General features: G+C 46.2%; 1 protein-coding gene across 1 annotated transcript in view; it reads left to right on the top strand.

Annotated features, from left to right (window-relative positions):
- Window positions 1–2,000: 2,000 nt before the first annotated feature.
- The window catches only part of PDILT (protein disulfide isomerase like, testis expressed), a 45,115-nt gene continuing 22,819 nt past the window's right edge, over window positions 2,001–24,296 (top strand). Inside the window, exons 1-3 of the mRNA XM_033217841.1 lie at window positions 2,001–2,225; window positions 7,352–7,569; window positions 22,256–22,462. Coding sequence (XP_033073732.1) covers window positions 7,368–7,569; window positions 22,256–22,462 — 409 coding nt within the window. The 5' untranslated portion in view covers window positions 2,001–2,225; window positions 7,352–7,367. The remainder of the gene's footprint in view (window positions 2,226–7,351; window positions 7,570–22,255; window positions 22,463–24,296) is intronic.

Consider the following 24,296-nt stretch of genomic DNA (forward strand, 5'->3'; position numbering starts at 1 on the left):
TCTCTACTAAAAATACAAAAATTAGCCGGCTGTGGTGGTGCATGCCTATAATCCGAGTTACTCAGGAGGCTGAGGCAGGAGAATTACTTGAACTCAGGAGGCAGAGGTTGCAGTGAGCCAAGATCGCACCACTGCACTCCAGCCTAGGCAAGAGAGCGAGACTCTGTCTCAAAAAATAAAAAATAAAAAAATAAAGAAGCAGCAGCTTTATTGGTAAATGAGTATCATCATGAAAGTGTCTATGTTATGCCAAGAAACAACTAACTGTGCAAGAGTGAAGGAAAGTGAATAAAGGCCATTTGAGATAATAACCCAAGTGTTTTAGTTTGTGATTAAAAGTTGACAAGTGTGAAAGATGTCAAAATAATACATGCCAGAGTAGATTGTTGATTTGGACAGGGGAGAAAAAAGAGTCAAACATACCCCAGGAATTATTTACAAACACAGCATCCAGAAAAGGAATAATTGGCAAGAAAAGTTGAAAGGGACATGAGTTCAAATTAAGACATTTGGGTATTTAATGAGTGTGGTTCAACCAAAAAGAGCTTTTCTAATAGGCAGATGGAAAACAATCTTAATAGTAAATGCAATCAATTTATCAAATCCAGGGGAGTAAATGAGGGAGTAACTTACAAAGGGGAATATTTGAACTCATGCATTTAAACAAGCCAACAAAAGTATAGAAGTTAAGTATGGAAAGAGAAGAGTGGGGCCACGTGCCGTGGCTCACGCCTGTAATCCCAGCACTTTGGGAGGCCGAGGCGGGCGGATCATTTGAGGTCAGGAGTTTGAGACCATCCTGGCCAACATGGTGAAACCCCGTCTCTACTAAAAATACAAAAATTAGCCAGACATGTTGGCACGTGCCTATAGTCCCAGCTACTCGTGAGGCTGAGGCAGGAGAATCGCTTGAACCCTGGAGGTGAAGGCTGCAGTGAGCTGAGATGGCGCCACTACACTGTCTCAAAGAAAAAGAAAAGAAAGAGAAGAGCAAAGCGCTAAGGACTAAAACCCACAGATGTTAAAATTTAGTGAAATGAATGTTAATCATCTCCATTAGTATTTAATAAGAGTTGGGCAGCAGATAGCCAAAGGCTGCAAACTCTGACAATAATAACGATGCTAGTAATATCAACAGCCTTTTCTTTATTCATTCAACAAATATTTATTGAGCACCTATCACCTGGTAAGCAAAGTAAATTATGTGCAGTTTAGAAGATAATTAATGTTATGAAGAAAAATAAAACCTGGAAGGATGATGAGGAACGCCTGAGACGGGGATGGGGCACTTACAAGTTTAAACGAAGTGGCCAGGAAAGGCTCAACTGTGGAACTGAGATTTGGGCAAAGACTGGAACAAGCTAAGAGGGTGAACCTTGAGTCTACCTGGGTAAAGAGCCTCCCTAGCAGGGAAAACCACAAGTGCAGAGGCCCTGACATTGTATTGAAGGACTGGCAGGGACACACCAGTGTGGCTGGAGCAGGATGAGTAGAGATCTTTCTCCCCAAGGAGATGAGGCCAGGGTGGTGATGGGTGAGGGGGCTACTGCCTTCCAGGTACCGAGCTGCTCATTTTGCATAAATCATCTTGTTTTATCCCATCCCCCTCTCGGGCGTTCCTCATCATCCTTCCAGGTTTTATTTTTCTTCATAGCCTTAATTATCTTCTAAATTCCACATAATATACTTTGCTTACAACACCCCTCTGAGTTAGATGCCATGTTACAGGCATGGAAACCGAACCTCAGAAAGAGTAAGTGACATTCTCAAGACCCTACAGCTGTTCAAGACAGAGCTGGGATTCAAATTCCAATCCATAGGCACTGAGTTCAGAGCCCTCCTGGGCCATATCCAGCACCCCACAGTGAGTTTTGTTTCTGGCCCTTCAAGTGAACTCAGCAAGGGCTGCCAGGCAGGGCCCTCTCTTACTCAACAATGGCCCATTCTTCTCCAGGGTCACCCCCGGTCCTCTAGAACCCCAGAACTCAGAACTGCTGCTGAGGCTGCTGTGGCCTCTGTGTGCCCAGGAAGGGACTTCCTTTCTGCCTGTGGATTTCTTTAGAATGCCCAGCCATCTGCGGGTCCTGCCCTGATCACAAGAAGCCAGGAGCCTCCTCTTCAGGCTACAACCTCCCTTCTTAAGGGCCGCAGAGTTTGTGGCCCCACCCCCAGCACAGCCCCAGCTCGGCCCCAGTAACCCTGGGAGTGGCCTTGGCTTCCTGCAGGTACGAGCTTCAGTGAAAATGGGAAATCTGACTGATGGGCCCTGCCTTGGGAGGCTTTTCTCTGCCGGGTGTCGCCAGTTTAAGTTTTAAGTGTGGGTTTTGGTATAGATGGCTACACATTAGGATCAAGTTGAGGTCTTTAAAAAAATAGTAACAATGCCCAGACTCACCCAACCCCAGACCAATTAAATGAGAACCTACTGGGTTTGAGCTTGAACATCAGCATTTTCTATTACACCCTCCAACAGATGATAGTCATGGTTGAGAACCACTGAAATGAACCATAGATGGGGTTTGCTGTGTAAGAATTAAATTAGGCCACTCGTTCATTCATTCAACAAACATTCGTTGAGCTCCAAATCTGGTGCAGGCACTGTTCTGGAGGGGAGAAAACAGCTGTGAACAACGGTATTTACGTTATAAAGTTCAAAACGACGACAACAAAGTACACTCAGAAATAATAATACAAAATATGATGCAAACAATGGTGATATGGCAGAGTGCTGAAAGCTGAGATGGGGTGAGACAGAGCAGCCCGGGAAGACCCTTCTGATGAGCTTGGATTTGAGCCAGGACCCAAAGAACCAGAAAAGGCTGACCATGTGAGGGAAGGGTGCCCCAGGGAGAGGCAAAGGCCCCAGGTAGGGTGTGCCTGGGAAAGGGAAGAGGCCGGTGTGGCTCCCCAGAGTGCAGGAGGAGAGAGAGGGAGGAGGAGGGCGATAAGGCCAGATGGGTCCAGAGCCAGTGGGGCCTGGTAGACCACAGAGAACGGTTTGGCTGGTGTGTGGTTTCGTGAATAGATAGTTAAAAAAAAGAGGCAGAAACTTTTTTTGCACAATATATAAAAGTGAACACTTTTTAATAGGCAGAGTGGTGTGATGGAATTCCTGTGTCAAAAGGAAATCTTGGCCAGGCGCAGTGGCTCACAGCTGTGATTTCAGCACTTTGGGAGGCCCAGGCAGGTGGATCACCTGAGGTCAGGAGTTCAAGATCAGCCTGGCCAACATGGTGAAATCTCATTTCTACTAAAAATACAAAAATCAGCTGGACATGGTGGCGGGCGCCTATAATCCCAGCTACTAGGGAGGCTGAAGCAGGAGAATCGCTTGAACCCAGGAGGCGGAGGTTGCCGTGAGCCAAGATCATGCGATTGCACTCCCGCCTGGGCAACAAGAGCAAAACTCCGTCTCAAACAATAAAAATAAAAACAAAGGAAATGTCTGATTGTTGTGTGGGGAATGGGTTGAGGTGAAGTACAAAGAGTAGAAGCAGAGGTGGGATCAATGAGGAGGTTACCACACCCTCTTGGCAGGAAACGAGGGTGACTGAGACACGGGGTCTCTCCACGGGATACTGGTGTAGGGAATGCACACAGTTGGCACTCAGCACAATATGGCTGGTGACCGGCCCTCGATTTTGGCTATTCTCATTAATAAAACTTTCCTATCACAGTCACTCTCCTCTGAGTAGCAGGCAGGGAGCTGATGTTGGAGCTGAGATTGGACTTTGTGAGGCTGGGGAGATTGTGCTGGGGGACACAGCAGAACCACAGTGGTGTCAGGCTAGAGAAGCAGGTGCCGGGAGAACCAAGGCCAAGGCTGAGAGAATAAAGGGGCAGGTCAGGGCAGGCTGGAGGTAGGATGGCTGAGAGCACAGTCCCAGGGCTGGACTAGGGTGGGCGCTACAGTCTCAGGGGAGCCCGGGGATGTTGCAGAGCTGAGCCAGGTATTGTGGGAGAGACTGGGAGAAAAAACAGGAGCAGGGCAGAGAGAAACTATTTATCCCACACTCCTAGAAATGCAAATACAATAGTTCACTGCTTTGCTTCCCTTAGTAAAATGTCAACTTCTAAATGAAGCTTTCCCGTGGTCACCCTATTTAAAATATCGGCTGCGCGTGGTGTCTTATGCCTGTCATTGTAACACTTTGGGAGGCCGAGGTGGGTGGATCACCTGAGGTCAGGAGTTCCGGACCAGCCTGGCCAACACGGTGAAACCTTGTCTCTACTGAAAATACAAAAAGTAGCCAGGCATGGGGGCATGTGCCTGTGATCCCAGCTACTCCTGAGGCTGAGGCAGGAGAATCCTTTGAACCAGGGAGGCGCAGGTTGCAGAGAACCGAGATCGCGCCACTGCATTACAGCCTGGGTGACACAGTGAGATCTTGTCTCAAAAAAAAAAAAAAAAGAAAAGAAAAAAAAAAATCAACACTCCTCCCTGACTCTATCACTTTCGAATCTTCTGTTATCCACCTTTTCTCCTTTGCATTACCATGATATGACACACTCTTGATCGCGTCTATTTATCTCACTGTGTTTCCGACCACTAAGATGCAGGGGATATTGTCTGTAGCCCTGGCACCTAGAATGGTACTTAACATGTTTTAAGACTTCAAAAATATTTGATGAATGAATGAGTGAGTGAGTGAGTGAACAGGAGCTGTCACTGGCTCCATGGAGCCAGAGGGAAGCCTGGTGGCCAGAGTCTGACCGTAGAGGGCTCTCTTTGCCAGGCAGTGGGGCTTGGTCTCCGTCCTGTTCGACCTGAAGCACTGGAAACATTTGAGGCTCATAACCCAGCCCGCCCAGGTTCGCAGGAAACCTGACACCTCCCGCTACCCCTTCCTTGATCAGGAACCCAGCAAAACACTCTGTCAAAGGCCTGGGAGGTGAGGGCGTGAGGACGAGCCCACTGTAGCCCCTTTTGCCTAGCTTTTGCTCAGAGGCTCAGCCCTCCACAGTGGTTGAGCTGGGCCCGTGGTTCAGCTCTGTACCCTGAAGGAGTCCAGCTGACTCAAGGTCTCCTCTGTCCTCCAGCAAGTGCCATCCAGACCCCTCAGAGAGGATCTCACAACCTTGAATTTCAAGGTTTCTTCTCTGAAGGCCCCTTGGGGCTTTTGCAGCTCTGGCTCCCTCCTGCCAGCCAAGGGATTCTGGGCACCGAGGAGGTTTGGAAGGTTTGAAAGGACTGTCAGGCCTAGAATGGTTCTGGGTGACCCTTACGTTTATATCACAACGAAGAGGTTATTCAAGTGCTTTTCTGTAGAATAAAAACTAACTCTCTAGTACTTTGATGTCTCCAGCTAGGCAAAGAATTCTTAGGCAGCCATTTCTCTCACAAGTAAGTGCATCAATGAACAAATAAACAAGCAAGTAAATTATTTCTAAGAACAGGGTTCCACCTGATCTTCATCACGGCTGTACCAGGCTCAGTCCGGGCTGGTAAGTGGCATGCCACCTGGTGAATCCTGGGACCCTGAGATCATTAGGGACTCAAGGCTGAGCTGACGGTAATGAGCCTTTTGACCAAGACATAGATTTAAATGGTCTGTATCATTCAGCTGCCCAGAAAACCAGGTTATCCACCTGCCCCTCTTCCTTTTCTCCACTTGCCCTTCGTTGGTTTCATTTGATCATGTGCTTCTCAAGCTACAAACTGAATGATAGATGTACCTGGGAGAGCCTTAGGAGACAAAGGAATCAATGGCAATTCATGGATTTCATTCGGGTCCTGATTTAAACAGACTTAAAATTTATGAGGCGATCAGGGTCATTCGCACACTGTCTAGATAGTTGACGATATGATGACATTATTGTGCATTTCATTAAGTGTGATAATAGTATTGAGGTTATTGTGTTGTTTTGAAAAATCCTTCTCTTTTAAATATTTATAATAAAGTATTTATGGGTGAAATGACATGATTCCCAGAACTGGATTCAAAATAATCCAGGGCAGAGAGTCAAGAATATAAGCAAAATAACATGGGTCATGACTATAAGTGAAGTTGAGTGATGAGTATCTTGGGGGTACATTACACCATCTCTCCGGTTTTGTGCATGTTCAAAATTTCCCAAATAGAAGTTGAAATAAAACAAAAGAATCATCTGGGGAGCTTTTGAAATATGTAGGTATCTAGACCCCATCCTGGGCAATTCTGAATTAATTGGTCTGGAGTGAGATTGAGTGTCAGTGTTCTCCTAAAAGCTCCCCAGAGGATTTTCGTGTGTATCTAGGGTTAAAAAGAGCTAATCAAGAAAAAATAAAAAAAAGATAATCTGATTCCATTTATATTTAAAAATATACATTCAGGCCAGGAGTGGTGGATCATGTCTGTAATCCCAGCACTTTAGGAGGCTGAGGCGGGTGGATCACTTAAGGTCAGGAGTTCAAGACCAACCTGGCCAATATGGTGGAACCCCATCTCTACTAAAAATACAAAAATTAGCTGTGTGTGGTGGTGGGTATCTGTAATCTCAACTACTTGGAAGGCTGAGGTGGGAGGATCACTAGAGTGAGCCTCTGGAACCCAGGATGTGGAGGTTGCAGTGAGCTGAGACTGTGCCACTGCACTCCAGCCTGGGCGACAAGAGCAAAACTCCATCTCAAAAAAAAAAAAAATCTATCTTTCTATATATCTCTCTATATATAAATATAGATATATTCAAAGGTATGTTTATATAGATATTTTCAATATCTGTAAGGATTCATTCCATACTTCTAAGAGTCACTTTCTCAGCAGTGAGAGAATGGGAGAGATTTTTACTTTCTTCTTGACATTTGTATTGTATTTCTTGAAACTTTTACAAGTGTGTATTATAGTTATGACTTTTTAAATATTTACACTTGATAAAATGTGTTCAAAAATTCAACAGGTACACTGCAAGGTAGTAAGCGTCCCTTCACAGGGACATTCAAGCAGGAGCTGGAGGAAGGTGAAGCGGGGACTTTGTGGGCAGAGGGATTCCTGGGGGATTGTGATGGGGGATTGAGCCAGTTATCTCTGAGATCCAGAGGCTCACCCTAGGACTCTGAAATGGGACCTTATCTCTGAACAAGTCTCACCTCCTGGCTGGGAAGTCAGTGGGCTTGAGTGGTCTGCATTTGCTTCCGCATCCAGCTGCTCCCATTGGGTTCTTGCTGCTCTAAGGTTCCCCATACAGTCACCACTGGGCCTGAGGTTGACCTAATACTTTGCTTCTTCTCCAGGGCTGCTGCCAAGCTGCAGGCATTGCTGGGAGACAATGCCCAGGCCACATTCACCCTACGTGAACCGGCTGGACAAGGAAGGGGGATGGATGACATGGGGCTTCACCACCTGTGTTGATAAGGTCTCTGTTCCTTCTCCAGCCCCTGCAGGACAGCCATGGAGCTGCTCTGGATGCCCCTGCTGCTGGTGGCCGCTTGTGTCTCTGCTGTCCACAGCTCACCGGAGGTTAACGCCGGTGTTTCCAGCATCCACATAACCAAGCCTGTGCACATCCTGGAGGAACGCAATCTCCTAGTGCTAACGCCCGCTGGCCTGACCCAGATGCTGAACCAGACTCGCTTCCTCATGGTGCTTTTCCGTGAGTGCCCCCATCCTGGGTGATGGATGATGGATGGGATGAGGCCCTGCCTCCTTGTGTCTGGGGGCCAAAGAGGTTTATATATTGCTAAACACATAAGAACACATATTATTTAAAACAGACATTTAATATATATAGACAACATCATCTTCAATCTCCAGGAGAGAGTACTGCAGGGAGGTTAAGCAAATTGCAATGTATTATGCCATCCCTCCAGTTTTGGATTTGTATGTGGCTCCTCTGTCCCACTGAAGAGGAGCCAGGCTTTAACCCCAGGTGTCTATATTATTCTGAGCCTCAGTCTTTCTCCTCTGTAAAATGGGTGTGAACCTAATGACACACTAGATTATAGTGAAGATTAAATGAGATGTAGTAAGTTCCTGGAACACAACTAGAGAGAAATAAATGATGGCAGCCTGGGGCAAACTCTTGAGACAGGAGTGTTTAGACCGTCACTTTTTTGTTTGTTTTGAGACAGGGCCTTGCTCTGTCACCCAGGCTGGAGTGCAGTGGCATGATCCCAGCTCACTGCAACCTCCACCTCCTGGATTCAAGCAATTCTCCCGCGTTATGCACCCGAGTAGGTGGGACCACAGGTGCCCCCCACCACACCCGGCTAATTGTTGTAATTTCTGTATTTTCAGTAGAGACAGGGTTTCATCATGTAGGCCAGGCTGGTCTCGAACTCCTGACCTCAAGTGATCTGCCCACCTTGGCCTCCCAAAGTGCTGGGATTACAGGCATGAGCAACTGCGCCTGGCTGAGACCATCACTTTTGCTATCAGATTTGCATGCCTGCTTTTTTCTTTGGACATTTTGCATCAGCAGACATTTTGGGGGACAGAGCAGGCTGCTTCTTCCTGAGGCATTGGGACCGAGCCATGCCCTGGGACAGAATGTAAGGGATTTTCATAACAACTTCCCCATAGTGAACATTCATAGTGTGCCAGACACTGTCCTAAGCGCTTCATTAAATGTGACATCATTCCATCCTCACGACCCTGTGTGGTGGGTACAATTCATCTCCCTATCTGATAGTTGAGGAAACAGAAACTCAGAAAGGATCAGCAGTTTTCCCAAGGTCACACAGCACAAGTAGAGACCACAGACCCCATGTTGTACCATGCTTTATATGGCACGATTTAGAGAATTAGACTGCAGGTGTGAACACTGGATTGGAATCCTGTGTTCAGAGCCACTCCTGGAAAATGGCTGGCTCCGTGTCAGTCCCCAAGGCCTGCTTCTAGGACATGCCTGACCAGAACTAGGTTCCCAGAGGCTCGGCAGAGCCTAAGGTTCCAAGGAAGATCAGGGCAGGGAAGGCAGGGCGCCTTTCCCTTCTTGGTTTTCACCTGCTTCCCAAGCTGCCCCTCCACCCACACTCCCCTTTGCTCCTCCTTTCGGCTGTTGTTCTGAGGTAGCCCTATCTCCCTTCTCTGTGTGCTGCCCTCTGACCAGAACCATTTACAGACTCCCTTTTATTTCTAGTCCAACGAGTGCAATGTAGTGAGATAAGGTCGGCTTCAGAGGTTCACAGTCCTACGTTCAAAGGCTGAGTTCTGCCACTTACTATCCTGGTGGCCTTGGGCTGGTGACCTTGAGCATTCTGAACTTCTGTTTACTTGACTGTAAAATGGGGAATTTAATAACATTTATAGGCCAGGTGTGGTGGCTTATGCCTGTAATCCCAGCACTTTGGGAGGCCGAGGTGGGAGGCTCTCTTGAGCTCAAGTGTTCAAGACCAGCCTGAGCAACATGGCAAAACCCCACCTTTACCAAAAAGAAAAATACAAAATCAGCTAGGAATGGTAGCACACACCTGAAATCCCAGCTACTTGGGAGGCTGTGGTGCAAGAATCGCTTGAGCCCAGGAGGTCAAGGCTGCAGCGACCCGTGATCGCACCACTGCACTCCAGCCTGGCTGACAGAGCGAGGCTCTGTCTCAAAATAAATAAATAAATAAATATGTACATACATAACATTTATAACTCCTAGGGTTATTGTGGGTATTAAGTGAAATCATGTGCTTAGCACAGTGACTGACGCGTAATAAGAACTTAAGAAGATGTTGGCTTCCACTCTCATCATCCTCACCCATTTTCTCATCTGTACAAGGTTAACAATTCCTCTCTTGCAGGTTGTTGTGGTGATGAAAGTGGGCTCAGATATGCAGTACCTTGTCGTAGTGGGCCCTCCACAGGCAGAAGCTATCACCATTGGGTTCTTGTTCACCCCACATTTATGCAGCTCAATGCCAGGCCATGGGTGGACTCCATGGGTGTCTTGCTTTCTGCTCTCAAGGACTTTACAGTTTAAGCCAGGAATGTCACAAGGCATGAGAAACCCTTTAAAACAAAGTGTGTGATAAAGTCATGCAATTAAAATAGTCTAAATTGTACACTTTGGGTGCTCTGAAGTGGAGAAGTAATGGTTTGAACTCATCCTCAGAAGTGGTTCTTCCAACTGCAGCAGCTGAGTGACCTTCTCTGGCTTGGTTCCCGCTCCCTCATGTCCTGGAGTGCGTGAAGGATTCCCAGGCCAATGCAAATGCATCTGGATGCTTGAAGTTTGCCTTGAAGTGAGATACATAGTCTGTTAGGCTTCCCTGTAATGCCCAGTGATAGATAATCAAAGCCAAAGAGTTAGTAGAAGTCATTAAAATTTATGGTTGTTGATGTCAATGTTTAATCAAAGACCTCATGCCAAGCACTGGTAAATTCTAAAGAATCTCTCTTAACCTGAATCACTCGTGCATCTTGGTTCTTATGCAACATCAAGGTTTGGTGTAATGTACATTGGGATCCAGGCAAGCCTGAGTGTAAAGCTGAGTTCTTCCGTAAACTGCATATGTGGCCTTAGGTGAGTTTCTTCGTGTCTCACTTTCACCTGTAAAGCGAGAATATTGAAAGTGGTATGTTCATTATAGGGATTAACTGAGAGGCTGCCTATTACCTGACATGTGGAAGTTGCTCAATAAACATGAACTCCCATTCTCCCTTGCCCTGTGGCACTGAGGCAAATGCAGTTCATCAACCCTGTATCAGTTAGGACAGAGTTCAACTGCAACTAATTAAGAATCTGCTGACGGTGATGTCTTCATCTGTTTGTGTTGCTACAAAGGAATACCTGAGGCTGGGTAATTTATAAACAGTGAAGATTTATTTGGTTCACAACTCTGCTGGTTGGAAGTTGGGCATCTGGCGAAAGGTTCAAGCTGCTTCTACTCATGGTGGAAGGTGAAGAGGGAGCTGGTGTGTGCAGCAATCATGTGTGAGAGGGGAACAAGAGAGAGGGGCAGCAGATGTCAGGCTCTTTTTAACAACCAGCTCTTGCAGAAACTAATAGAGTGAGAACTCACTCATTACCTTGGTGACAGCATCAAAACATTCATGAGGGATCCACCTCTATGAACCAGACGCCTCCTGTTAGGCCCCCCCTCCAACACTGGAGAACAAATTTCAACATGACATTTAAAGAAAGTCAAACTAACCAAACTATAGCAGCTGGCTGAATCCAAGAGCTGATCTCACGCACTGTGTGAGGCGGGATAGGCAGTCAATGCCTGGTATAGCAGCTCCACAGCGTCAGGGACAAGCCTCCTTCTATTTTCTTACTCCCTCATCCTTGACACATTACAACTCATGGTCACAAGACGGCTGCTGTGCTTCTTGCATTGCACTGGATGTTCCAGCTAGGAACAAAAAGGGATGGGCAAACAACAAATGGATAAAATACATCAGCCACCTATGTCCCTTTAAAAAATAAAACTTTCCCAGAGCTGCATCCAATCACTTTGGTAACATCTTACTGGCTAGAACTTGGGCCTATGGATGTTTCTAACTGAGAAGTCTGGAATGGTGAATATTTTAGGTTTCCAACCTCTTTAGTTGAGGAAGCAAAACAAAAGGAGGTTATAAATGGCTGATTCTCAGTATTTGCCACAAGATCCAAGGTTATAGGCTAACTTCAATGTGCCAAGCGTCTTATTAGTTCTTTGCATACTGTGGGGTCAATTAATACGAGATCAGTGAAATCCCTTAAAGAAATAAATTCTAGAATGTATTGCCCACTTTAATACTCAAACGTCTTCTTTGTTCTAATTTTGACTAGTTATCTTAAAAATCACTGTGTTTACTGGGAAAGCTAACTGCTATAACAATCTAGGTTCATAAGGGTCCATGTCATCTTAGTCCCAGGTGGATCTGCAGAGAAGCTCTGCTCCATACAATCATTCAGGCACCCAGGCTCCTTCTACCTAGGGCCTGAGCCATTCCTTAGGGCCTAGAGTACTCCACAGAAACCTCTGCCTCCAGCCAGCAAAGGGAGAAGGAGGCCAGGACGTGCCTCTGGGTCAGGCTAGGCCTGGAAAGGATGCCCATCTGTGCTACTCAATGGATAGGCCATAAGCCAGCAATGTCAGCTTCACTAAGGAGCTCATAGAAATGCAGACTCTCGCCATTCGCAGTGGTTCCCACCTGTAATCCCAGAATTTTGGGAGTCCAAGGCGGGTGGATCACACCGTCAGGAGATTGAGACCAGCCTGACTAACACGGTGAAACCCCATCTCTACTAAAAATACAAAAACTTAGCTGGGTGTGGTGGCGGGCGCCTGTAGTCCCAGCTACTCGGGAGGCTGAGGCATGAGAATGGCATGAACCCAGGAGACGGACCTTGCAGTGAGCCGAGATCACCACTTACTCCAGCCTGGGTGACAGAGTGAGACTCCGTCTCAAAAAGAAAAAAAAAAGAAAGAAAGAAAGAAAAAAAAGAAATGCAGACTCCCAGGTTTCATCCTAGATGCACTGAATCAGAATCTGCATTTTAACAAGATTCTCAGGTGATTCACGTACATTAAAGTGTGGGAAGCACTGGTGTACATCATTTCTACCCACATTTCATTGGCCAGATCACTGCCCTATAGCCATGCTTATCTGTAAGAGAGGTTGGGAAATGTAGTATGACTGTGTACACCAAGAGGATAAAGAAACCAGGCCTGGGGAACCCACAACATTGCCTTCCTTTAGTCACATTGCACCTGCTTTTTGCTATAAAAGCCTTGAAATAACCTTTGTTCAGAAGCAACTCAAGGCTGGGCGGGCTGAGGGGCAGACTGGTGGAATAAGCTCTTTAAGACAGTGAACCACCAGGAAAAGATTTCTCTTCTGGGCAGGAATGTCAAAAACTACTTTCTCCAAGAGATTGCCTTTATTGACTGTGGCTCAGGCTAGCTTTCAAGGGACAGCTGTTTCTCAAATCTAGTGGACACTTGACAGCCCTCACCTTCCTTGACCTTCTTTGCATATTCATGCCAAGACCCCCTAATGCCTGGTTTCCGTGAACTCAGGTCTCTTCTGGTTCCTATATACCTCTCTGGCTCCTTTTCCACAGTTCTTTTCTATGACTCCTACTCTTTCCCATAACATTGAAACTAAGGATATAACAGGAAGCTCAGGAACTGAGCCCATGAGCCGGCGGCTGGCCTATGCAGTGTTTAAAAGAAATGAAACATGTCACAATTAAAACTGAATTTGCATCAGCTCTTCAAAAAATCAGAAGATCTGGAAGCACTGGCCCACAGTCCTACACGGTGACAATTGGCTGAAGCTGAGTTGTGATTTTTCCTTGTGGTCAGAGAACATGCTTATCAATTTGCCATATTCCTGTCCTGCCAACCTCACACTGTCACACTCTCTGCTTTACCCCCATGACATTTGAGTCTATTTCCCTGCCAGAAATTCGGTCTTCCAATCTCCTTCCTCAATCCTTGTCCTTCTCATTTGAGGTATACTCTGTGAGTGGTGCTGCTTAAATGAGGAAATTTGGGGATGTGGGAGCATCAATAAGTCAGTCCCCCTGAGTCCTGGTGCCTCCCCAACTAGGTTATGCTGCCACTTCATGGAAGCATGAATCGCCTTCTTTTTGTACCCTTAACACTTATGGTTCCTACAAGGAATGTCCAATTGGGTCATTTTTGCCTCTATCCAATATTGAACATGCCTGTTGCTTGAAGTTTCGTCAACGTAGTTCCAAGCTTGTGACCTCCCTCTAGCTCAGGCTGTTCATCAGGATGCCAGTTTGATTTTACTTCAAAGCCCTTTGAGCAATACCTTGTAAGAGAAATCCACTCTGGACCATTTTCTTTACATGAGCCTGTGAGCAGGGCAGGCATTTCCACTTTGCTCAAAGACCCCTCCAGCTAGTTCTGCACATCCCTCATCCACACTAGAATTCAGGCCAGCACTTGTGCATCTGTTTCATGGTTACTTTTACAGGAAAGAGCAGAGAACCTTGCAGTCTTACTCCACTTGCTGTGGAACTGATAAACTAATGGTTTGCACAGATAAAACATCCAAACCATCTCTTTTGCTGTAGCCCTAATTTCTAATCTGGGACCCTCAATGGAGGTGTTGAAAGGCTTAGAGCCATACGTTTACACAACCACAAAACACACCTCAACATATTCCCCTTCCAAAAATGGTGTAGTGGATGGATAAGGCTGGGAAACCTGTCCAGTCCACACGAGAATAGTAGGCTCTGCCCTGTTTTAACCAAGGCAGAAGGGTGAGTTCATAGTTCTTTAATTCTTATGACATAAGAACTGACACTAAATCTGGGGCTACAGAGGGAGCCAATCAATTTCACATTCCTCAATTGCATTCGACAACAACCCATGTGCATACTTCAAAGCTAGAGCCTTTCCACTAGCAGGTATTCCAGAGCAGTGAACTCAACAGCAGCAAAAATTTTCTTATCTAAAAGGGACACTCAATTAATCTCATTACATTTGAATCTTTGATTCCTGCCTATACACAATTAAATTCAAAATGAGTTCTCAAGAAAATTAGTAGGCTTTCTAAAGTGGCCTTTGGAAAAACAAATCACTTGGGGAAAGCACTATAAAAGCTTTCTTTAAGGGTAAATGGGCTCTTCGAAAACGAGATTATTTTCAGACACTGCCCCCAGGGACCGCCCGAGTCGCTCAGATCCTTAATGGATGACCAGCTTTCTCTTCTCTCTGAGAACTCCAGGCCAAGAGCCAGGGGTTGAGGGAGCTTTCCTCTCAATGTTCCTCACAGTCCCAAATGCCACATGTCAACAACAGACCTCAACATCTTTGATTTGGTCCCAACAATCTGCTGCTTTGTATGTCCTGCCTTCACTGACATTACCACCATCCACTCAGTGTCAAAGTCAGAAACCTCAAGGTTGTTCTTGATTCCTCTACTCTCGCATGTAATCCATCATCACATCCTGCGGATGCCACTTTCTAAATCCCTTTGCAATCTCTGTTATCCCCATCCCGCCACCACAGCCTTGGTTCTGGCCTCATTATACCTCACCTGAACCACTGCAACAGCCTCTGAGATGGTCTCCCTGCTTTCTCCAATGCTGTCCTGCAATGCACCCAGAGAGACTTCCTCTAAAATGCAAATCTGATCAGGCCACTCGGTAGCTAAGGTCTTCTGCTTGATCTAGCCCACGGCTACAGCCTCTGGGCCTTTGCACTTGCAGCTTCCATAGTATCCTTCCTACACTCCTTCACCTGGATTGTGAAGTTCATGCCCCTCATTAGTAGGGGCCTTCAGTCCCACTTAGTCTGGCTGGGAGGCCTTCCTATGCTCCCATCGCCTTCTTTTTACCCTCTCTCTCATAGCATTTGCCATATGGTATCAAAACTGCTTTTCATCATGTACATTGCGTGATGTTGGGGGCCAAATCTTACTCATCTCCTGATTCCTAACATTCAGCATTGTGCTTGGAGCATAGGCTTCCATAGATGTTAAACAAATGAATAGATGGGTGAATGAGATTTCCTTTGACCCATAATTTTCTTCATCTACATTAACTTGAATGAATCAAGGAGAGGGGATTAACTACCATTAGTGGGGAGAGGTCAAGATAAGATCAGGAGCTGTCTAGGGTCCTTTATCGCTTGTCTCTAAGGCAGAGGTAATAATATTCTGTCCTGGGAGTAGGTTAGATGATGATGGTGAGCATGATGTGGAGATGGTAATGTGGACGGAATAATGATGAAGATGATGATAATGACAGTGGTGATGATGGTGATGATAATGGCTATTAATTATGGTGGTGATGATGACAATGGCGATGATGTTGACAATGGCGATGATGGTGATGATAATGGCTATTAACTATGGTGGTGATGATGACAAGGGCGATGATAGTGCTGGTGATAATGATTATGATGATGATGACAATGGCGATGATGGTATTAGTGATCATGATTATTAACTATGGTGATGATGATGACAAGGGCGATGATGGTGCTGGTGATAATGATTGTTATGATGGTGATGACAATGGCAATGATGGTACTGGTAATAATGATTATTAACTATGCTGATGATAATGACAATGGTGATGATGGTGCTGATGACCATGATCGTTATGGTGATTATGATGAAAACTGCGATGATAGTGCTGGTGATGATGACTGTCATGATGATGGTGATGACAGTGGTGATGATAGTGCTGGTGATGATGGTTATGGTGATGATAATGACAACGGTGGTGATGATGATGACAAAGGCCATTTATCAAGCACCTGTGTTTCAGGCACTGCACTTGATAACCTTGTCCCCATCTTGTATATGAAGCATGTAAATGTCAGAAAGGTTAGATCATTTGCCCAAGATCACACAACTGGTAAGCAGTGAAGCCTGGGTTTGAGACCAAGCTTGACACCAAATCTGGTGCTAAATTCATCTTCCTACACTGTGCTGATCATTGGAAACTTCATTCCTTCAGTATTTATTGAATACTGGTTATTTGCCAGATATATTGTAGGCACTGAGGATCTAGTGGTGACCAAAACAGGTGATCATCCTTGCCCTCCTGCAACTGACATCCTGGAGACAGAAGACAAAAGATAAACAAATAAATAAGTAAAATATATAGCATTTCCTATGGTTAAAAGTACTATGAAGAAAAATAGAGAAGAGTGACAGGGAATGTATGAGGTGGACGGAGATGAGGCTGTAGTATTAAATAGGATGGCCAGGGACAGCTTCCCTGGAAAGGTAACACTTTAGCAAAGATCTTAAGATGGTGAAGGAGTGATCCATGCAGATTTAGGACAGAAGGAACAGCAAGTAAAAATACCCTAGGGTGAGGGAGATTGTACCCATGTGGCTAAAGATATAGGGTTTCTGAAGAGAAGAGAAGTAGAAAATGAGGCCAGAAAAATAGGGAGGTACAGATCTTTTAAAAACGTAAAGGCCATTGCAATGGTCAGAACAAATTGGTGGCTGGCCTCTGAGAAACAAGAAGAGATTGACGACAATCCTGAAGTCCCTATCAACTGTGAGCGCCTCTGTATACTGTGCAGGGCCCTGTGCAATGGGGAGAGGGTTATTCTCAGAATATTTTTTTCATGCTTGATCAGAAGTTGGATCTAAAGTAGGGTTTTTCATCCTAAGCCCTATGGACAGTTGACTAGACAATTCTTTGCTTGTAGGGCTGGGGCTGTCCTGTGCATTGTAGAATGTTTAGCAGTATCCCTGGCCTCTATCCACTAGATGCCAGTAGCATCTCTTTTTCCAGTTGTGACAACCAAAATGCCTCCAGACCTTGCAAAATGTCCCCCATTGAGCACGACTGGTCTAAAGAAAGGCAGACTTAATTTCCTTGTGCTGGGATCAAACTCCAGTTCCCATGCTCATCACCTCCTCATCACCTACCAGCCCCTCCTCTGACTCACATTCACTGCTCAGAGAAGGGAACCTGGTCACTGCTCAGAGAAGGGAAACTGGGGTTTTCTACTAAAGACCAGGCAAACGTTAATTCTAGGTCCATTAGCCATTAGCACATCTACACACCAAGCAGACAGTCAGGGAGCCACTGCCTATTCTAACATGGCCCTGAGTCCCATGTGCTTACCCTGAAACCCACGTGAGAGCCCTATAATAGGCCTAGAACTTGTGATGGATGGTTTGGTGATGGTCACTGTTATTCCCTTTCATCAGTAGCCAGAAGATCTTTGGGGTTCCTGACATCGCCATGGGACCCTCCCTTCCCAGAGAGAATCTGGTCAGAGCAATACCAAAGAGTCTCCTCCTATGTCATCAAAATAGCTAATGTATATTTGTGCCAAAGTTTTGCACACCTTGTCTTAGTTTGTAGGATCACTCTAAGATGTAGGATCTATAAATAACCCCACTTTATGAATGAGGAAACTGAGTCACAGAGACTTAAAAAAAAAACAGCTTTCCTGGGCTACAAGCACTGTAAACCACCATAACTGCCTCTGATAAGATAACCTAACGAATTTATGTTAATTGAGCATCTAGTATATGGCAGACAATGAGCTAGGACCTGAGAGCTCAGGGCCTGACAGAAGTTGGGCCCATGGGCGCTCTTGGCTTCACAGCAAAAGGGTCTCTGTCCATCTACAGCCCACTGGGCACTGCTCAGCCTAAGTGCCAATATACATGTGAATTGTCTCCACACCCGGCCAAACTGGCATTTCCAGTTGACCAGGGCAGAATGTAGATGCTGAGACCTGAGGGGTGTATGCATTCATTTCACACCTACAAACTTGGAATTCAAGGTTCCAGAACCCAGAAGGAAAACCAATTTGCAATTTTTTTTTTTGAGGTGGAGTTTTCGCTCTTGTTGCCCAGGCTGGAGTACAATGGTGCAATCTCAGCTCACCACAACCTCCGTCTCCCAGGTTCAAGCGATTCTCCTGCCTCAGCCTCCCAAGTAGCTGGGATTACAGGCATGTGCCACCACACCAGGCTAATTTTGTATTTTTAGTAGAGACGGGGTTTCTCCATATTGGTCAGGTTGGTCTCGAACTCCCGACCTCAGGTGGTCTGCCCGCCTCAGCCTCCCAAAGTGCTGGGATTACAGGCGTGGAGTCACCACACCTGGCCCAATTTGCAAAATTTTTAAAGAAAGAAGCCAGAAAATCAGACTCTAAATTTTAAAGAGTGGCGTTGGCTCTGTAGGTTGTCTCAGCTCTGATGGGAACCACCTGGAACGGAAGAAATGAAAAAAGTGCCCCTATCAACCTGCTCCAAGAAAAAGAAAGATTTTTCAGACCAGCTGGCTAATTTGGTCATTTAGAGCATGAACTCTGGAGCTAGTCAGCCTTCAAGTTGACTCTCAGCCTAACCGCATACTAGCTGTAAGACTTCTGAGCTTCCATTTCCTTATTGGTGATATTCCTGCTTGTAATCATAGATAACTCACAGGGTTGTTCTGAAGATTAACCAGGATAATGCATGGAACACTAAGCAAAGTATTTAGCATAGTAAAGGATCAATGCGTGTTATTATTATTACTATTCTCATTTTCAACATCGCCATCCATATCATCATCATCATGGTGATGATAGTGACATCATCATTATCATCTTTCCATAGGAAAAGATCCTACATAATCCTAAGTCACTCAGATCAAAACCTCAGAGTCACCCTGGACTCTGCTCTTTCACCATGTTCCATATCCAAACTCCTCCTCTCAAATCTCTCTAGAATGGAATCACTTCTCAGTCCCTCCATTACCACTCTCCTGGCCCAAAGCCATCACCATCTCTTGCCTGGATTACTGTAGTAGCCTCTGACTGGTCTACCTGCATCCATTCTTTTCCCCCTTTTGTCTAATCTCCATATCATATTCAGAGAAATCCAGTTAAAAAGTAGCTCAGATCACCACCTGAGGTCAGGAGTTCGAGACCAGCCTGGCCAGCATGGTAAAACCCCGTCTCTACTAAAATACAAAAATTAGCAGGGCCTAGTGGCGCGTGCCTGTGCCAGCTGCTCAGGAGACCCAGGCAGGAGAATCGCTTGAACCCGGGAGGTGGAGGTTGCAGTAAGCCAAGATGGTGCCACTGTACTCCAGCCTGGGCCACAGAACAAGATCCGTTTAAAAAAAAGAAAAGTAACTCAGATCACATCCACCTCTGCTCCAAACCCTCTGGTACCATTCCATATTCTGGGAAGAGTCAAAGTCTATTCAGTGGCCTGCAAGACCCTACATCACCTGTCCCCTGGCCCCAGCTCACTCTGCTCCAGACCCAGTGGACTTCTTGTCATACCTTGAACATGTCACACATGCCCCACCTCAGGGCCTTTGCATACACTGACCCTTTACCAGGAATTACCATCTCCTGCTAGATGTCTACATGGCTTATTCTCTCATTTCTTTCCATCTTTATTAAAACATTGCTTCTCAGTGAGCCATCTTTAGCCTCCTACTTAAATTTGCAATTTCCCTAATACTGCCAACCTCCAATTCTCCTGTTCTTTTCCAAAGCACATATTATCTAACTCAGCACATATTTTACTTTGTTATTTTGCTTATTTTCTGCCTTTTACAGTGACAGCAGGGGTTTTTATCAGTTCACTGTTACATCCCCAATCCCCAGGACAGTGCCTGGCACATGGCATATCCTAAAAGATTCATTGTATGAATGAAGAAATGAATGAATGCATAAAATGAATGAATGACTCTCCATTACTGTTATCATAGGCCCCATCAATCTAGCTCTCAGAATCCAGCATTCCAGTTGCCACAATCTCTTTCTGTCACTTAGGTTTCAGACACCCAGGGGCACTGGGTTGTGTGTGGAACCTCTGAAATTTGCTCTACCATCTGGACAATCATTCCAAGTGTTTCTCTTGCCCTGAGCTTCCGCCCTTAGAAACTCAGATTCGGATTCTATGTCAATCAGCAATCCTGAACCCAGCATGGCCACATCCAGGAGGAAGCCGGGGAGAGCCTCAGGGACCTGAGCAGCCAGCAATTGACCAGTGCATGCTGGTGATGATGGATGGAGAGTATCAAAGGCGATGGCGGTGACAAAGCAGGCAGTAGAGGGGCATCGATCCAGGAGGGAGGCTCAAAGTCCCCACTTCCCGTCCATTGACCGGGAGTTTAATGAAAGCGATCATTCACTTTCCGATCCCAGGCGTGCTGACCAGCAACTGGGCCTGCGCCAGCTGTCCCGCGGCCCTGCTTTCTGAACTGCGCTTTACAGAACACCTCTCTGTTGGACTTGGAACTTGCCCTCCGCAGCAGAGGTGATTTGCACTTTCTCCAAGTGCTCCAGATGGACCGAGGGGGTGGGGGGCAGTGAAAAAGATAAAATGTTTCGGCTTGAAAGGCAATTAATGACCCACTGCCCTGGCTCAGCCCCCTTCCTCAGTCGTGAGGTAGCGAGGGACCTGCAGCCTCACAATGTTATCAGGAGGAAGAAAGGCAAACTTGGGCGCCTTTTAGTCCCCTCCGTTTAGCCAGAAAAGCCTCTTCCACTGCCAAGGTCACGTGCCAACTCCCTGACACTGCTTCCAGAAGAGGGCTTCCCCACTCCCTCCCCACTGTCCAGCAACGTGAGGGGCCAAGGCGTCCAGATCAGATCGCTTAATGGAGAGTTTCAGGTCTCTTCGATTTCCCCCATGCAAGAGGGTGGGGTCAGTGGAACACCATAACCTCCCCTCTCCCTGCCCTTCCCACACCTGGCCTTCCTTACCTAGGAAAGTCCCCTCTCCAATTATATGCTGGGCAACTGCAGAGGCCCAATTTGGCCTGTTAGCTCCAGGAAGTTCCACCAGATGGCGTTCACGAGCTCTCATGTTTCCTCTCTGTCTCGCCTTAATTTCTGACCACAGAATTTTTTAAAAACAAAAAATTTTAATAGTTTGGAAAATTTCCCCCTAGACTTCTTTTGCCCTGTGCATACACTTCTTAAAAATTCCATAAATGTGATCATCGTGTCTATGCTATTGAGTGGTTTGTTTTTGTTTATTTCAATAGCTTTGGGGGTACAAGTGGCTTTTGGTTACACGGATGAATTGTATAGTGGTGAGGTCTGAGATGTTAGTGCACCCATCACCTGAGTCATGTTCATTCTACCCAATAGGCAGGGTTTTTGTTTTGTTTTGTTTTGTTTTTACCCTCACCCTGCACTCAGCCTCCCCGAATCTGAGTCTCCAATGTCCAGTATACCACTCTGCATGCTTTTGTGTAATCTTTGCTTGGGTCCTGCTTTGACCACAGAAATTTTACCATAATAATGGAAGCAGTAGTAAGAATGCATCATGTACTTAACTTGTGCCACGCATTATGCCAAGTGTTTGCGTGCCTAGTGGAGGTTAGAAAAGAAGAACTCTACTGCCAGACGGAGTGGGCTCTTATCCTGGCCATACCTCCACTGTCATAGGGCCTTGGGCAAGTAAGTCATTTGTTGTGCCTCAGTTTCCTCAGGTATAAAATTGATACAATAATAATACCTACCCCACAGAGTTATAGAGAGGAGAAAATGGCTTAAGGCACATAAATCTCTTAGAAAACAATAAGCAATTATAGCCGATTGTGATATAAATCTCATTTAACTCTGACAATTCCTTGAACTAACCACTATTATTTTCCCCCACTTTACACAAGAGAAAATTGGAGCTCAGAGAGATTGAGTAAAGTTGACCACAGTTGTGTTGTTTCCAATGCTACTGAATCCAAAGAACCTTGATAGACATCTCCCAGATTGTCCAATTTCATGAACCATTGTGTCTCATATCCTGTCACATTTATGAAAATTCAGCCATTAGCAGCTGAGCACAAGAAAGGTTCCGGGAGCTAAGCAGGTCCAACAAAATAATCCACTGTTGGAGATGGGGAGTGAGGAAAGGCTCTCTCAAATTTTGACTTCATTCTCTTTCAGACAACGCATCCTCAAAGCAATCCAGGAACTTGGCGGAAGAGCTGGGCAAAGCTGTGGAGATCATGGGCAAAGGCAAGAATGGGATCGGCTTTGGCAAAGTGGACATTACCATAGAGAAAGAGCTTCAGCAGGAGTTTGGGATTACCAAGGCCCCGCAGTTGAAGCTGTTTTTTGAGGGCAACAGGTCGGAGCCCATCAGCTGCAAAGGTAATGATGCTTGTGTGTCACATTTGTTTCATGCTCATGGAAAGTCCACTTAACAGCCATAGGGTAAAGGTGGGAGGCTCTGCTCCATGCAGCCTCTCAGGGACCCAGGCTCCTCCGGCTTGTGACTCTGCCATTTTCTAGGGTCTTAGAGCCACCTGCTCTTTCCTCTGTATTCAAACAGCAGCTTGGGTAAGGGGTAGAAGGTCACCATGAGTACTGCTCATGGCCCTGGCCATGAACAGTGGGACGTATCACTTCTATTCACACCCCATTGACCAGAATTCTGCTACATGGCCCGAACCAACTGCAAGAAAGGCTGAGAAATACAGTTCAGTTCTGTCTTTAGAAAGAAAACGGGTTCAGTGAATATGTAGCTGCCTCTACTACAGCTTGCAGCTCAGCTGATGGGCCCTAGAAACACCAAGAGGTGGGACAGTGGGGTGCATGGCTTAGAAACCAGATACCAGAGATTAAGTTCTAACTTCACTTGCCACTCCCAATCTTCGACTTTTGAATGACTTTGACAGAGTCCTAGGACTAGGGAAGCACTAGTTAGCCAAAAGGGAAATTGGGAGATGATGGAACAAGACAGGTTTGGGATGCAATGTTTACCAAACACTTTAAGTTCTATTTTTCATTCATTGATTAACTCATTCATTCATTTATTCAACATCCATTTATTGACAAGCTACCATGTGCCAAGACCTATGTTGATGTTGAGGATGTATAGAGAATAAGGTACTAGTATGGCACATATGGTAGTCCCAAGTTTTAGAAAGTTACATGTATGAAGGCATTCATGGATGCAGGATGGATAAATGGATGGAAGGATGGAAGCAACAAAACTGATGAACACAGAAGCGCCTGTAACAGCTGTACCAGTAGAATGTTCCCATTATATATGTTAAATTATTGAGTCTTGAGTAACGGAAACTGCCTTCCACTGGATCTGGTGTATAGCCAGCTTCCAATAAGCCAGATTCAGTGTTATTTGCAAGAAACACATCCGGGGGCTGCAGGATGCTTTGCAGTTCTCAGAACGGACACAAGAGGGCACAAAAGACACAGGATAGACCCAGAGGACGGCACCGCAAGAGAACCTCAGAGCAGTCACCTAAGGGCAGGGTTGCAGCTCCCAGCAGGCTTGTGGGGGCGGGGGGGGGGGGGGGGGGGGGGGGGGGCGGGGGGGAGGGAGGGGGTGGTGGCTGTGTGGGCGAGAGAAGACATAGGGAGGGAGGGCAGGAGCAGTGAGAGAAGCAACAGAGGGTGCCGTTTCCTATGGATACCAGGGGATGACCCTCAGCAAGGGGGACTCACTGACACCAGCAAGGAGCCCTTTGTGATGTGTTTGCTCTGGCGAGAGCTATGAAGAAATGAGAGGCCCTAGGTCATCGGAGCCCATGACTGCTAATGGAGTGGCCCAGGTGCTGCGATGACCTTCCTTCCTGAAGGGCAGGAGAGGCCTGACTCCACTTAGAGGCGACAAAGTAACAATATGGCAACTTCCAGACTGTGGGTGAAACTAGCAGAGAAGTCCCCAAGGCATTTGACCTCTGAGCCCCCTTCATCAGGGAAACCAGTGCCTGGGACCTCTTCTGCCATACAGGAAGCTTCATCATCACCCCCTCTAGGAAATGTCCCCTGACTGCCCAGCCAGAGTGCCTGCTCCACCTCTGTGGCCTCAGCATTTGTGTTTTCCCCGTCAAGGCCCTAGCCTCAAAGAATTACATCTGCTACTGTTCTCTACAGAGAGCATCACAAGGGCAGTGGCTGATCTCACTTGCACTCCTGAGTCCTCTAAAGAGACCGCCAGAATTGACAGCACTCCCCTCTG

The sequence above is a fragment of the Trachypithecus francoisi genome, unplaced genomic scaffold (genome assembly GCF_009764315.1).
Source record: "Trachypithecus francoisi isolate TF-2019V2 unplaced genomic scaffold, Tfra_2.0 Lachesis_group10, whole genome shotgun sequence".
Taxonomy (NCBI): domain Eukaryota; kingdom Metazoa; phylum Chordata; class Mammalia; order Primates; family Cercopithecidae; genus Trachypithecus; species Trachypithecus francoisi.